This window comes from Lagopus muta, chromosome 4 (assembly GCF_023343835.1).
Source record: "Lagopus muta isolate bLagMut1 chromosome 4, bLagMut1 primary, whole genome shotgun sequence".
Lineage (NCBI taxonomy): Eukaryota > Metazoa > Chordata > Aves > Galliformes > Phasianidae > Lagopus > Lagopus muta.
In genome coordinates this window covers 42,139,399-42,154,101 of record NC_064436.1, presented here as the reverse complement: position 1 = coordinate 42,154,101, position 14,703 = coordinate 42,139,399, and the positions used below count along the sequence as shown (strand labels likewise).

The window sequence follows — 14,703 nt, the reverse complement described above, 5'->3', positions numbered from 1 at the left end:
TGGCTGCAAGGTATTACTCTGCCCATATCCTATTATGTATCAGGTTCAGTAGCTTCCATTTGGAAAACATCTCAGATAGGACAACATGTAAGAACAACTGGATCAAGAAAAGGAAAACGTAAACTTCTATGGTGTCATGGCTCTATGAATACGTATTAACCCCCTGTCAAATTCATGCCATGTCATTACTTTTTTATATATAACACATGTTATGAGCATACTTTGTAGAGAAAGATGTTTTTAAAGTAGATCTGAGTTTCCTTAGCTGAGTTTCCTAGTGGATAAAAACTGAAGTACCTCCTGATTTATTTAGGTTTGGTTCAGACTAATTCCAGTGTGAGGTTTGTGAATTCTCTAGCTGTTCCTTAAATTAAAGTTCATTTCATGGGTGTAAAATTGAGCTAAGTATTGCTTTTTATTGACAAAATAATGGCAGACAGTGGTTGGTTTTAATGATATGAAGGTTAATTTCAGATCTAACTTCTCGGTGAGATTTCAGCGTGAACCTGAATAGTTACACGTATTATGAAAACTCAGTTAAGTAATTCATTTAGGCATGTAGATAAGAATGTTTTACATTTAATTAGCTGCTCTTTAATATGCATAATGGTAAACAGTTAAAGAGTTTGGCAACCAAATCAGATAGTTTAATATGGTATAAAATTCATTATAATCAATGATGAAGAAAGAGGGACATTCAAGTCCCAAATTATTCATTATATTTTATCTTTTAGGCAAAATAGCTTTTTTGAATAGTGTTAATTGATCTAATAAATTTCAAAGGATGGTAGTGTATTGTTTAATTTCTGTAATATATAATTGCTGAAAACTGCTATAGCGATTGTTATTTTGTGATTTCAGGTTAGTTTTCATATTTGTATCTATATATTAACTGAGTCTGTAGTATCAATGTCAGTTCTTTTGAACTTTCTGATTTGTCTGGGTTTTTTTTGTTTTGTTTTGTTTTTGTTTTGTTTTTGTTTTTTTCTTCTTTTTAAGCTTGTTGTTTTCTCTGTTTCTACACACTTCTGTGTACTGATCATTTTGTCTTTCTTTCTCCTCCGGTTAAAACAGGCATTATTGAGACTGCTGATCACCTGGATCGTGAGACTACTTCACATTACTGGTTGACTGTTTATGCAACAGACCAAGGTGTTGTGCCTTTATCGTCTTTCATTGAAATCTACATAGAAGTTGGGGATGTTAACGATAATGCTCCTCAGACAACAGAACCAGTTTATTACCCAGAAGTCATGGAAAATTCACCTAAGGATGTGTCCGTCATTCAAATTGAGGCATTTGATCCAGATTCTAGCTCAAGTGAAAAATTAACATACAAGATAACAAGTGGAAATCCACAGGGATTCTTTTCAATAAACCCCAAAACTGGTAAGTACAATACAGTATTTTAAATATGAGTGAATCAATGTTTTTGCGTAAATTCATGAAATGGGCAAGATTATGTCTCTGGCTTAACATTGTTGCCAGGCCTCAGGTAGTTGCAGAGATAACCTGCTAACTTTGTACCAGTAAATGATACAAATCAGTAAGTGTATCTGAGAGTAAGTAAAACAGTTTGTTCAGAGAATTTAACTTCTGCACACCGCCCCTTTTTGAGGTGGTTTACGTCAGAGTAGCTCGGGTTTAAGCTGGTCAATGTCCATTTGGATTTCTAGTGCAGCAAATATGCTCTTGGAATTTTTTAGCTTAGCTTTATCAAAATTGTTTTTAGCAATCTCTGTCTTCCAGTTTGCATGCACAGCTTTTAAGCCAGTTCCTGCCCCTGTCCCCTCCAGTTAATGTTGGACAAGACAGTGCAAGCCATTTATTAACTGGATGTTATTTACACACATCTTCCATAATATTAAAAAAGAGGTTCCTGGCTAGATAGGACACAGCTTATCTTTTTATATGTTGCACTTGCTCCCTATGCTGAGTACAAATTACAGGAGATTCAGTCAGAAACTTCTCAGAATCCAGAGACTTTTAGACTAAAGGCTGTATGTGGAAAGGCAGAAAAAAAGCCACATTCATTTAGCTGTTGCTCTTGGTTAGAATTTCAGGAGATTTAAATGAGCAACAAAACCCAATGAGTAAGAAGCATGTTTTGAAGACTGGGTTTACACTAGACTTCATTATGTTTCATAGAATCGCAAGGTCGGAAACGACCTGCAAGATCATCTAGTCCAACCACCCTCCCATTTCCAGTGCCACAAGCTACTTTTAAACCATATCTCGTAGCTCCTCATCCAGGCGCCTCTTGAACACTGCCAGGGACGGTGACTCCACCACCTCCCTGGGCAGCCATTCCAGTGCCTGACCACACTCTGAGAGAAAAAGTTTCTCCTAATGTCCAACCTAAACCTCCTCTGGTACAATTTCTGGCCATTTCCTCGGGTCCTACTATTTGCCTGGGAGAAGGCCAGACCCTTTTACACCACAACCTCCCTTCAGGAAGTTGTAAAATGCAATGAGGTCTCCCCTGAGCCTTCTCTTCTCCAGACTGAACAATCCCAGCTCCCTCAGCCGCTCCTCATAAGACTTGTGCTCCAGACCCCTCACCAGTTTTGTTGCCCTTCTCTGGACGTGTTCCAGGGCCTCAACGTCTTTCTTGTAGTGAGGAGCCCAAAACTGAACACAATACTCGAGGTGCAGCCTCACCAGTGCTGAGTAGAGGGGGACGATCACCTCCCTGCTCCTGCTGGTCACACTATTTCTAATGCAGGCCAGGATGCCATTGGCCCTCTTGGCCACCTGGGCACACTGTCGGCTCATGTTCAGCCGAGCATCAACCAACACCCTCAGGTCCCTTTCCTCTTCACAATCATCCAACCACTCATCCCCAAGCCTGTAGCGCTGCATGGGGTTATTGTGGCCAAATTGCAGGACCTGACACTTGGCCTTGTTAAACCTCATCCCATTCACCTTGGCCCAGCAATCCAGCTTATCTAGATCCCTATGCAGGGCCTCCCTACCCTCAGGCAGATCAACATCACCTCCCAGCTTTCATGGTTTTAGCTCAGAGTGTAAAAGAATTACATGCTATATAAGCTGCAGTTGCTGCGTCAGCAAAGCTCTTGAGTGCAAACACAGGTATATTATTAGGAATTTTTTTTAACAATAATTTCTTTGTCAGTGTGTTCTGCATCTGCTTGTGAGACGTTGCCAACAGGTGTGCAGGAAATAACATAAGGAAAAAAAGGTCTTTAGCAGAGTTAAGGCCTATAGTTGCTATACTTGTAGAAATGTTTGTTTTACGATAAAGGCAACCTGAGATGTAAAACAAGAAAAATTCAAAACCAGTGTCCTAAAGTGAGTGCAGTAACTAACTATTTTTATTTTTCTTTCCTTGTGTGTTCCCACATGATCTGAAATGAAATTTTTTCTGGTCGTTCTATGTATTAGCATTCCTTTCTTTCTGTTTTTGCAAAGTACTCTTGCCTACTCCTTTGATAATCCTTGTCTCAAAATATTGATTTAAAAATAGCAGAAATAGTTTGAGAGTTACCTGGAAAAAACTGACTGGCTTTGGTGCTCAAACTGCAAGTGAACATAAGCTCTGCCTACATTTACACTTCAGAATATAATTGGCCAACTACTGTGGGGTGTCATGTAGTTATTTTTTCTATACCATGTTTTTGTTTTTGTTTTTTTTACTTTTTGCTCTGATCCTTTCTATCTCATCTCCTGCTTTCCATATAGTTGCGTAATGTTTCCCATGCTTGTTGTGTGGACACTTGCATGTCTGCCTCACTATAGTTTTGAGGTGAAGAAGCATCTTTATTTTTTGTAGGAAAAAAAAATCTGTTCAGGAGAAGATTGACTTATCTTCAGATTGTGTTCATAGTTTTTCACATCAGTATAGTACTGCTTATCCCACTTATGTTAAAAAGCTAGCTTAAGGGAGCTTCACACTAGATGTTGAAGTGATGAGGAATACTTAGTAGAGTGCTAATAAAGATTTTCTGTCAAGTAAGTTTCTCACCTGCCTTTATTATGGCACTGTACTGTAGAATTAAGCGAAGTGGTCCAGAGGACTGCTCTCAGGTCCGCATTACAGGGGAAAAAACAGATGAAAATACATAAGCCATTAATTAATTAAGGCAGGGTACAAGTACTAAAAAACAAATTTCTCTAATTTACATTCAGCAAAGGAGAAAATGTTGTCTTTAAAGGCAATTAAAATCACACTGGGGGGTAAATTCCCTGTTATCTGCTATTGTTAAAATTATAATGCTAGACAGACAAAGATAATAAACATAGAGAGAAGGGAAAGAGAACAGGTGAATGGACCAAGGATAATCCTCTTGCTTTTTTCTGTTGTGTTCCCAGAATATGCTGAAGTAAGTTCAATGAAAACTAAGTAGCTAGCTCAAGTATATTGTCTTCATACTACATAGGAGATTGCATTTCGTATCATCTAATGCTCAGTATTCTTTTTTCTTGTATGTGTTTGGTTTGAAGCTATTAATCTGCCATAGATACTGATGTAGTCAAAGCTCTTTTTGATCACTGGGGTTATCAGGTTTGTTACTTCCCAAATATCTCATCTGTCTACTGAAAATCAGATGCATTTCACCCAAATAGATCTTATTAGTGGTAAAAGCTCTTTCACTAGGACTCTTAAGGAGCTTGAAAATCACTTTAAAAGACATCTGTTGTTATTGTTGTAGTTATAATACAATGTATTTTATCTCCTTCAATTAACTAGAATAAAATATGTTTGACTAGAATTAGTGAGAACAAACCCTGTCTCATTTGCTTTTGCAAATATGTCACCCTTTTGGACCTTGGAAGCTATCATGCTCTAACATGTTTGTCTGAAGATGAGAAACCTTCACAGGGTCCCAGGATTCCAGTCCAGCTTCCAGTCAAACAGGAGGTAGAGCTGGAATGTGAATTAAGTTGTTAACTGTGTACCATCATAACATTGAAAGTAGCAGAGTAAGAGGGTTAAACATGTGTTATGTTTATTGCTTTGGTTGCATATGTAGCCCCAGAGGCAAATTGAGGACTGCAATGGTGTTCAGTCCAAGTAAAGGAAAGATGAGTGTTTGGATTCTTAAAATACATGGTCAGTGACTAAAAATACATTTCAGCTGATACTATGTTGTTGTCTCTTCTCTGTGTCAAGGATCCATCTTCTTCAGTCTTTTATAGAATTTAACACTATGGTGCATGGCTAGAGCTCTCACCCACTAGAGTAATAGAGATTATAAATAGCAATAGCCTACCTATAATTTACATCAAGTAAAATGTGTTCTCTGTGTGTAGCTAGTTCATTTCTAGCATCTAAACTAAGATGTGTGTGACTGCCTTTGTGCAACGTGCCTAAATTTTAGATGGAGAAATTGACATGGATCTGTGTGGAGAATAGTTCATCTTTCACAGGAAGTTTTTGTGAAAAGAACTGTTGATTTATTGATCTGTTACCAAAAAAAAAAAAAAAAAAAAAAGGTGCTTGCCTAAGTGTTATCATTTATCTGCATTCTTCTTAGAGTGATCTGTTTCCGAGTCTTCAGTAAATCTTCATTGGCACTTGAAAATATCTTTATTATTTTAAGTATTTATAAATAACTTCATTGAAAATAAATGTTACTACATTTTTCTTTGCATGCAGAAGTGATATTTCACTTTTTGAAACAGAATATACAACAGGACATTGTATGACATTTTGTAATCTTTTCAGATATTCTTGGCCTTCAATTAAAGCAAATGAAATATTTTCTTTAGTTTTGGAGTTCCCGTATAATGGAGAGGGGAAAAAAAAAAGATGCTGTACCATGTAAGCTGCCTAAGTGTAATAAGAATAGTTACCATAATATTGTTTCTAGGAAAGAACTAGAGCGTAAATGAATTTCATTACTTTCATTATCAACTTCAACACAACTGTGGATGAGTCTGTGGATTCCCCATCATTGGAAGTGTTCAAAGTTGGGTTGAATGGGGGTTTAAGCAACTTGTCCCTGCCCATGGTAGCAGGATTGGGTGAGATCTAAGAATTGATTCCAACCCAAACTATTCAGTTATTCTATGTAAGTTATAGTAGAACTTTGTTTAACTTCTTGTGGAATAGCTTATAACTAAACATGGAAGGAATTGACAAAAATTATAGAGATCCAAGTCTCTAATGTATTAATGTATTTGGACATAAATAGTTGGAATTGGCAGAAACTGATATCTATTCAGAACTCACATGCTGGGACTAAAATGCTTAGCCTTACCTCTTTAAACTGGAGTTTAAAAGAGCAGGGAGTATCAGGAAAGAGTTGCTCCTTTAAAACCCTCATCTAGTGATCTAAAGCAAAAGATTATGTAACAGTAAATATTTTCTGTTATTTGTTCTTCAGTGCTCAGCGTATGCTTTTTTATGGTATGTATAATGGAAAGTAGTTCAGTAACTTTTAACTGTTGATTGCGGATATGAAGTTTTTTTTCTTTGTTTGTTTTCACTTTTACATTCTGTAATTGCCTTCTAGCAAGGTCACAAGTACTTGAGTCAGTGGAATTCCTCTGGCCTAACGCTGCATCTGTTTTCATTTGGATTTTATTGTTTTGCCATGTCCTTATTTGAAAGATGGCTAGTCCTCAGTGATACAGGCTTTGTCATACTAATGCATCAAGCATTGCTGAGATAAGGAGTCTGAAAGAAGCCTGTATTGCTTTCTTGTAGGTAGTAATGTCTGCAATGGAATGGCAAAGCAAAAGGAGTTCCAAATTCTCCTCAGTATCACTGAGCAAGAGCTAATCAGGAGATAAAGAGAGAAACATAGATATCATAGAGATAGGAGGGAGCACCCTTGCATATTTATTTTATTACCTTGTCCTGTGACCATTTTTTGTTATTACATTCTGGTTCTTCTGAATTTTTTTTTTTTTTTTTTTTTTTTGCCAAATTGATATGCTTCCTTCCACTCCCCTCGGATGTATGCTACATTTATTGTACTGAGCAGATTTGACTTGGAGAAAGAAAAGTAAATAACATTTTTTCTAGTAACTATTCCTGGCTTCAGAAATTGAAAACAATAATGGCAAATAAGGCAGGGAGCTACTGAATGTTGTGTCATGTAAGAATTTGGGATCAGATTTGCAGAAATGCTGAGAGCAAAAGCATAACTTCCTATGCCTTGGTATGAGAATTGGTACATAGCTTTGAAAATTAGGCTTGAATTTATAACCTGGACAGGAAATTAACCAAATTAATTTTGAGTGCTCATTTCACAATATTTCAATTTTGCTGGTATAAAACAGGAATAATTGCACTACCTAACTGTACAGGAGTGTTGTGATATATCCCAATTCATATATATGAAGAACTTACTTTGTATTATCTCGAGAATTCCACAGTCATTCCTCTAAGGAAATTAGTAATCTGGTGGTACAGAAGTTAGGCCATTTAGATAAGGCCTTCTTACACAGGGGATTCCTACACAAACGCTGAGTGATTGCCCATTTTGGAATCTACTGTATCCTGTGCTCTGTCCCTTACATACAAGAAAGTGAAATTAATATGACTTAGTCATATTAATATATTTTGTATAGGATTTAATACTACTTGATTCAACTTTTGCTCTTAATTTTTTTCTATGTTCTTTTAACATCTGTTGTTTCTGAAAATACTTATACTGAAGTGATCCTGTGGCAATATAGAATTGTGGCAGGTTGCTTCCTGAAATTATATCATACCTCAAAACATGGATTACAGAGTTAATATCAACCTTCAAGCTGTGCTGAATTAAATTTTTAGGCACAATCCTACCATATACTGCTATTTTAATAGAAAAACTTTGTTCTGACAACATTAAAACAACAATTAAAAATTGTGTAACATTGAATCTATGGATTTTGTTCTCTATTTCTCAGTGTCTTGCAATTAAAACTTTGTAAATTTATAAAATATTAGTAGCTCTTGGAGAAATCATATGCTTCACTCAATTATATCCATTTTACACTGTTTGTAGCCTTCAGAGCAGTATCTTTCTTGTGTGTGTGGCTGATTTGGAGACTGAAGTGAAATAGGAAGTGAATACAGATGCATACAACTTCCATGGGTTTCCGATAGCACTGGAGAATGACTCAGTGAGGAAGTGAAGGGGCAGTAGCTGTACAATAGAATGGGCTTACTTCTAACAAAGGAAATCTTTGTTGTTTAACTATGTGCAGTTTTTAATCCCAATTGAGCTAATATTTTAGAACTTGAATAAAACAAGGACTACTTCATTGCACACAAATGGGATTCAAAGTTAAATAAAACCCCCAAATATTGTAATTGTTTTTCTTAATGCTTTAATTCACAAACAGTGCCATGCTCAATTATTGTTTATGTGTGTCCCAGAGCTCAGAGTGTTTAGCAGCCCATATGTGCCCAACTGTTTGCTTGTCATGTGCAGAGAAAATAAATTACTTTGGTACATTATCTCTAGAAGAGATTTTTTTCTTTACCTTTATTGAATATGTGAATGGAAATAACCCAGATACTTGTTAAAATTCTGCAACCGAATTGGATTACAGGAGTAGACAAAATACTGTATAGACACACATTTCAAAAGAGTTAATTCTGCAAAAATCTAATTTTAGCTTGCTTTTAGAATATTGTTTAAAACAGTTGAAGATCTGTGGTTTAACTAGTTGTCTTATTTTGAGACCAGTGGACAAACTTATACCTGTGAAATTTTTAATAATATCTTTATGTTTTTTCTGCAATATCCTGGGATTTGACACTGGAAAAAATAGAAAATTTGCTGTTACAGATAGCTTTCTTAAAAATAAATAAATAAATAAAAATTAAAAAAAAGAAAGAAAAAAGAAAAGGAAAAAAAAATTTGCAAGTACTTATGTAGGGATTATTTCTTTTAATTAGTAGATGTTTCTGTATTGGTTTAAAAAATAAGAATATTCAGCTGTACCTCTTTAGAAAGAGGAGCTGGGAAAAACAAAAGGGAAGCAAAGTACCAATGCAGTAATCTTTTCCCTCTGCTCTCTCTGTCTTAGAACACCACAGTCTTCAGGTCATATTCTTCATTACAAATATTGTGTAATGAAGTGGAAATTTAAAAGAAATTGGAGCTTTCTCTACAGAATAATCATTTAACTTCGTGTCCTGATGCAGAAAATATATTGGAGGCATATTCCTATATATCACATATGCCTTTTGAACTGGAATATATAATGTGTGAAATTACAGTTTATATGTTGGTGAGGGATTGTTAAGAGCCACTTGCCAAGTAACACCTTTACACAGTCTAATGGCTTTTGCAGGTATCTTTCTTTCCATGATAACTTTTCTGAGTAGCATGACTGTAATGGAGTTTGTATATGTAATAACACTATGACATTAGTATTGATTGATTTCCTATCAAGAAAAGTTTATTCAGTCAGAAGTAGTGCCCATATCAACAGTTAGATGGACTTGATTTTTGAGTGATGAAGATCAATAGCAAAGTTATGTGAGCTATGTCTAAGTATTGAGATGTTCTGTTTTATGCTGGTGATATTTAATTTACGCATTCTGGTCCAGTGGGTGGTCTCATTTGTATAAATATAATCTCAGATGTGGCAGGGTAACTGAGATCAAAACCCAGCCTTTAATGCTTTGATTCCTTAGTTGCTATAGAAAGCAAGACCATATATAAAAATTGTACTTCTGCTCAGTTTTCAGGCATCCTATAGGGTTATTTCAAAACTTTTGACCGAGAGGCACTTCCTGGTTATGGAATGATAAATGCTAAAACTTTTCATTACACATTCTTATTTTCTACTTAATTTTGAACACACCAATATAATTATTCAGGAAATATCAAACAGTTCTCATGATTTGAAAAAAATAAAATCTCACGGTACTATTTTTCTACTCTTCCCTCCAGTAATATGTTTCATTGTTTATGTAGGATTTTATTAAATGCCAAAAAAAGTTCAGTAGTTGGTCATATTACTAAATTGTTCTCAACTAATGCTGTCATTGTTTATTACTTACCCTGAAAGCACCAAAACAGAAGCTGTTTAGCATGCATTTTACCTAAGTTAATAAAAGCAGTTGTATTGCATGAAAGCAGTTTTGACATCAAAGCAATAGGCAACATGGAAGCCTGCTCTGATATTTTCTTTGAAATTGTATATTCTTAGTTATCTCTAATAACTTTTAAAAACTCCCATTGAATTTCAGGATGTTTGTGTAGCAAGGTTCGTTGCTGTGTATGAAAACTTGGATTTTTATGATTGTACCTGCTAGCTAGAAGTCTTGATGAATGCTTTGTTAACTTAATGCAGGAAGATCAAAATTAGACTTTGTTCAGATACCTTGCATTTCAGATGTTTATATATATATATATATATATATATATATATATATATATATATAAACCAACTATTAGCAGCTTTACCAGCAGAGTAAAATCCAGAGAGTTCTTTTTCTTTCCTTTGAGAATTTGCCTGTCTTCATTACTCCACATATGTATTTCAACAAATTTATGAGACATTAATAATGGAATTGTAAACTGTGACAGAGGGAGAGGCCTCAGGACTAACCCAACTCTTCTAACAATTGATTTTAAATATTTCTCTCAATTAACTGTGGTGTTCTTTTTTTTCTTTTTTTTCTTTTTTTTACATGTCAGTGCTAGCCACAGTCAGCTAAAAACAGTGTTTGCAAAGATTACTGAAGATGTTGTTGGGTGATTTCATGGAAATAATTCTACACGTACTTATTGAAGATACAGGTGTCAAAATGAGAGACTAAAGAAGAAAGATGTAGATAGGTTACTTAGAGAATCAATTCCTGATAGAATTTGGCTGTGGCCTTAGTATACCAAATAGTGCGGAAAGCAAGGGTATTTTTTGCAAGGTCAACAAGAACATAACAAAAGTTTATAGTTTTCTATTGATAATAAGAGCAAAGTTGATTCAACGTCAAATTTATTATCATAACTACTAGCATGCTTTGAATAATTGTATTCAGATATTGGGTTGTTTGGTTGTTTTTTTTTTTCACTCAGAACTATTTTAAACATTTTTAGGTACTGTTTGTTTCTGTGATTTCATAGAGCTCGTGACTCCCAGTTCTATTTATTTTTATTTTCCCAAGTACAGAGAAACAAACTACTAAAAGAATGTGATTATCAGTGAAACTGGCTATTTACTAAGTGTTCTCAATTACTCAGAGTGCTGAATCTTAGGCTTAGGTTTGTTTTGCTGGTGTCTTTATGGGCTGTGAAGTAATTATTGGTTCAATCATTTTCATAATTTCCCAAGCAGTTTTGATAGTAAAATAATTACTGCAGAAGTAATTATACCATTGTCTTAATAAACATAGACTGAACATGAAATACTCCATGGCAAATTAGATACACAATGCTATGTAGTTAATTTTGTACATTTGAGCTATTTCCTATTTTCCTATAATTATCACTAAACACAGATTTTATACTTCATCCAAAGTTTAGTTGAAGTTCCACAGTGCTTGACTCATTTATGGAAATCGGTTTTTTTTCCTCCTTTTACTATACATCAATAATCTTTGGCGCCTTGCCTTTGCTCTCTGCTTGTATTTACCAAAATGATTAATGAGCACTCTGATCAGCAAATTCCAGATCTTTGTATCTAGCTGCTGTTAAAATAGTTCAGATTCTTACTAAGTGCAGTGTGCACACGGTGCTTACAGGAAGTTACATTTTCTAGTCGTTGGATTGAGTAATTAAGTTGCCCGGCTACTGATTAACTTTGTATATTGTTGGTATGAAATGTCAGCCATAAGATGAAGTAATTTACTTCTTGCCTCTAAATACAAAGATTACAGTCTGTCGTAGTAATTTGTAACAAATTCATAAGCACTGATATTATTGTACTTCAGTAAATGCCTAATGTGCTGACACAGGCAAACCCCTATGGACTACACTCGTTATCTTGACGTGGGTTGGATCAAGATCTCAATTACTCATTTGTTCTTTTTCATGGAGTACTATGTAGTAATAAGCAGACCATTTATTCATTGGGTGTGCCAGAAATGATTTTTTGTGGATGAAATCCAGAGCAGATTTATCAGCATCTGAAACAGGAATATAAAAGAAGACAATCTGAAAAATCAGTGGAGACTGGAATGCTATGAAGTGTTTTAGACCTCTCCTACCCAAATTTACTAGGAGCATGTACACTGTGGGAATGTCCTTCTGCCTTAGCAGCTGCAGGTGGGAAGTGAAGGGGGAAAGCTCTGAACGATGGTGCTGGCTGAATGCTATCATCCCATATTTAACAGGAAGGGATTTCAGCACAACTTACAAGAATGGGTCCCTGTTTAACTTTTTCTAAAGCTAGCTGTTTATAGGGTAGTACATCTCATTTTTGTAAAATAACTTGGTCATGCATAAAGCAGCATTCCTTATGCCACAAAAGTGACTATCAGCTACCTCCAAAAACCTACTGAACACAAGGGACTGGAAAAAGAAGGCCTCAGTGGCTTCATTATTTTTACACTTGTCAGTCTTTTGTTAGAAGAAGAAGAGCAGAAGAGACATGACCACATTTAAATGATACGGCTGGTTCATTCTGGTAATCCTGACTGAAAATCATGGTTTCAATTCTGTTGCTGGTTTTACTGAGAGCTAGTAAAGTACTTAGGGCATGGAAGAGTTTGAAAAAGAAGTCAAGTTACTAAAAAGCAATCTTTAGGACCATGTAGACCTTTTTTTATCATATACTCTCTAGTATCATGGTTAGGATTTTTGTTTTTTGAATTCATCAGCCTGCATGCATAATGTTGATAAATTATAACATTTTACTGTCAAGCTCGAAATCGTCTATATGTAGGACATACAATTTATATTTTATCAGCTGTAATGCTGAAATCTACCTTTCAAAGAAAACTAAAATCCCTCTGTTAATACTTTCCACTGACTTATTAACTTGTTTGTTTACTTTGGTTGTGAAGTCTTGTCTTCTTGGCTTACATAGAGACAAGGTTTGAGTGTAGTCTTGCCAAAAGTGCATGCATTTAAACACAGTAACAATTAAGAATTCTCTTAGAAATAAAACAAACCTTTTTCTGGTGGTCACTGTGAAGTTGATTGTAAACTTGAAATCAATTGAAAGAAAGAAGACTGAAAAAAAATTACTTGTCTTTCCATGGCAGTGATAAAACAATCATTGTGCTCATCAATCATTTTGTCCATCCTTTCAGAAAGTGTTCAGATACTGAAAGAAGTTCCCAACAGTGTCATAAGAGATCTTCCTGAGAAGTTCACTGTATTTAATTATCACAAAAGACATGACTTGATCAGATAAATGCTTCCCTGAGAAGGAGACTTCTGATTCTAGTGGACTGTGTATCAGACAAAAGAAGGATACATTCCTCTGTTTGGAAGGAACTGCAAGCTTGAATTGTGTAAAATGCACTTTTTTAAATGATCAGTAGGAAATCCTACATAGGGGCATAACACATCTTTATCTCCATAGGAGACATAATTGACCATCAACATATGGAATGTTTGCTGTAGTTTATCCAGTATGTTAGGATTCTGTTATGCAGTAGTCAAAACTAGATTATCAGTATAGCCACATGTGAATTTTAAATCCATACTTAAACTCGCATGCTGATGCACACATTAAGATGCCGTAAAGAAAATCCCAAGATAATTGCTTTAACATTCATAGGTAATTTGCCATTTGAATCTCAAACTGGAGGATGAAAGTGCAAATAATTAAAGTAAACTGATGGAAAGCTTTAAATTGAGTTACACTAATGCAGTCTAGAAAAATCATTTCTGCTGACTGGTTATGATTTGCTTTCAATAGGGAAGACAAAAAACTCATCAAGAAAATGGGGCTGTAGAACTGTGACCTTCCTTATCAGATCTAATTCCAGTGTATCTGTTGAAGTTGTTGATAAAACCGTTATATATGCTTTCCATTTCCTGAAGCCTTGAGTGCCAATGCATTCAGACATCAGAGAAGCTGTATTTATTTTCAAGCAGTACAATTCAAATACTGTTATACTGCATTGAAACTAAGCCTATCAGTTCAAACTCACTGGAAACAGTTGTCAAGTCTACTGACCTGTCACCTGCTTCAGTCTCTGAGTTATAGAAGGTTAGACTCTCAGCTGCTCACTCCAGTACGAAAGGGGAGACACTGGGAAAACCAGAAGAAGAGAAAGCTCATTGATTGTGATAGAGGCAGGGGGATTGGCTGACTATCATCATTGTCAAGCAGTAATTTCAACTTGAGAGAAATTAACTTCGTTCTTTCTCAATTAAAATACATTTGGGGAGTTAGAAACATGAATGTTAAAACAGCACTCTTCCTTGCCAGGGCTCACCTGTTCCTTTCATAGCTCCCCCACAAGCAAAACCACCCAATGCATGCATCTTTACCAACTGAAGGGTGGCTTTTTTGTTGTTGTTAGAAGATATCCAGAGCCCTCACTATCTCAAGATAAATGTGCAATTGAAAAATCTATGTGTATTTTCATACGTATAAATGAGTACTTGTAGCAGAGAATATTTGATAGGCATTAAGTGGGGCTAAATTCTTCCTGCAAAGATCATTATTTCTGTTACTGCTGCAACAATCCTTTCTATGAAGGTGTGTAATTGCATAGTGTTAATATTCTTAGTGTGGTGCCTATCTACTGTTTTACAATTTTTTAAAAGTGTTTGCCATTTCAGTATTGATTGGAGGTTATTGTTGTGTTGTTTTTCAGATATGGGAGTGAGA

General features: G+C 35.4%; 1 protein-coding gene across 7 annotated transcripts in view; it reads left to right on the top strand.

Moving 5' to 3' along the window:
• The window catches only part of FAT1 (FAT atypical cadherin 1), a 104,503-nt gene that overhangs the window by 33,460 nt on the left and 56,340 nt on the right, over nucleotides 1-14,703 (top strand). For all 7 annotated transcript variants that reach the window (XM_048941142.1, XM_048941145.1, XM_048941141.1 and 4 more), the window contains one exon: nucleotides 1,075-1,389. In XM_048941142.1, coding sequence (XP_048797099.1) covers nucleotides 1,075-1,389 — 315 coding nt within the window. The remainder of the gene's footprint in view (nucleotides 1-1,074; nucleotides 1,390-14,703) is intronic.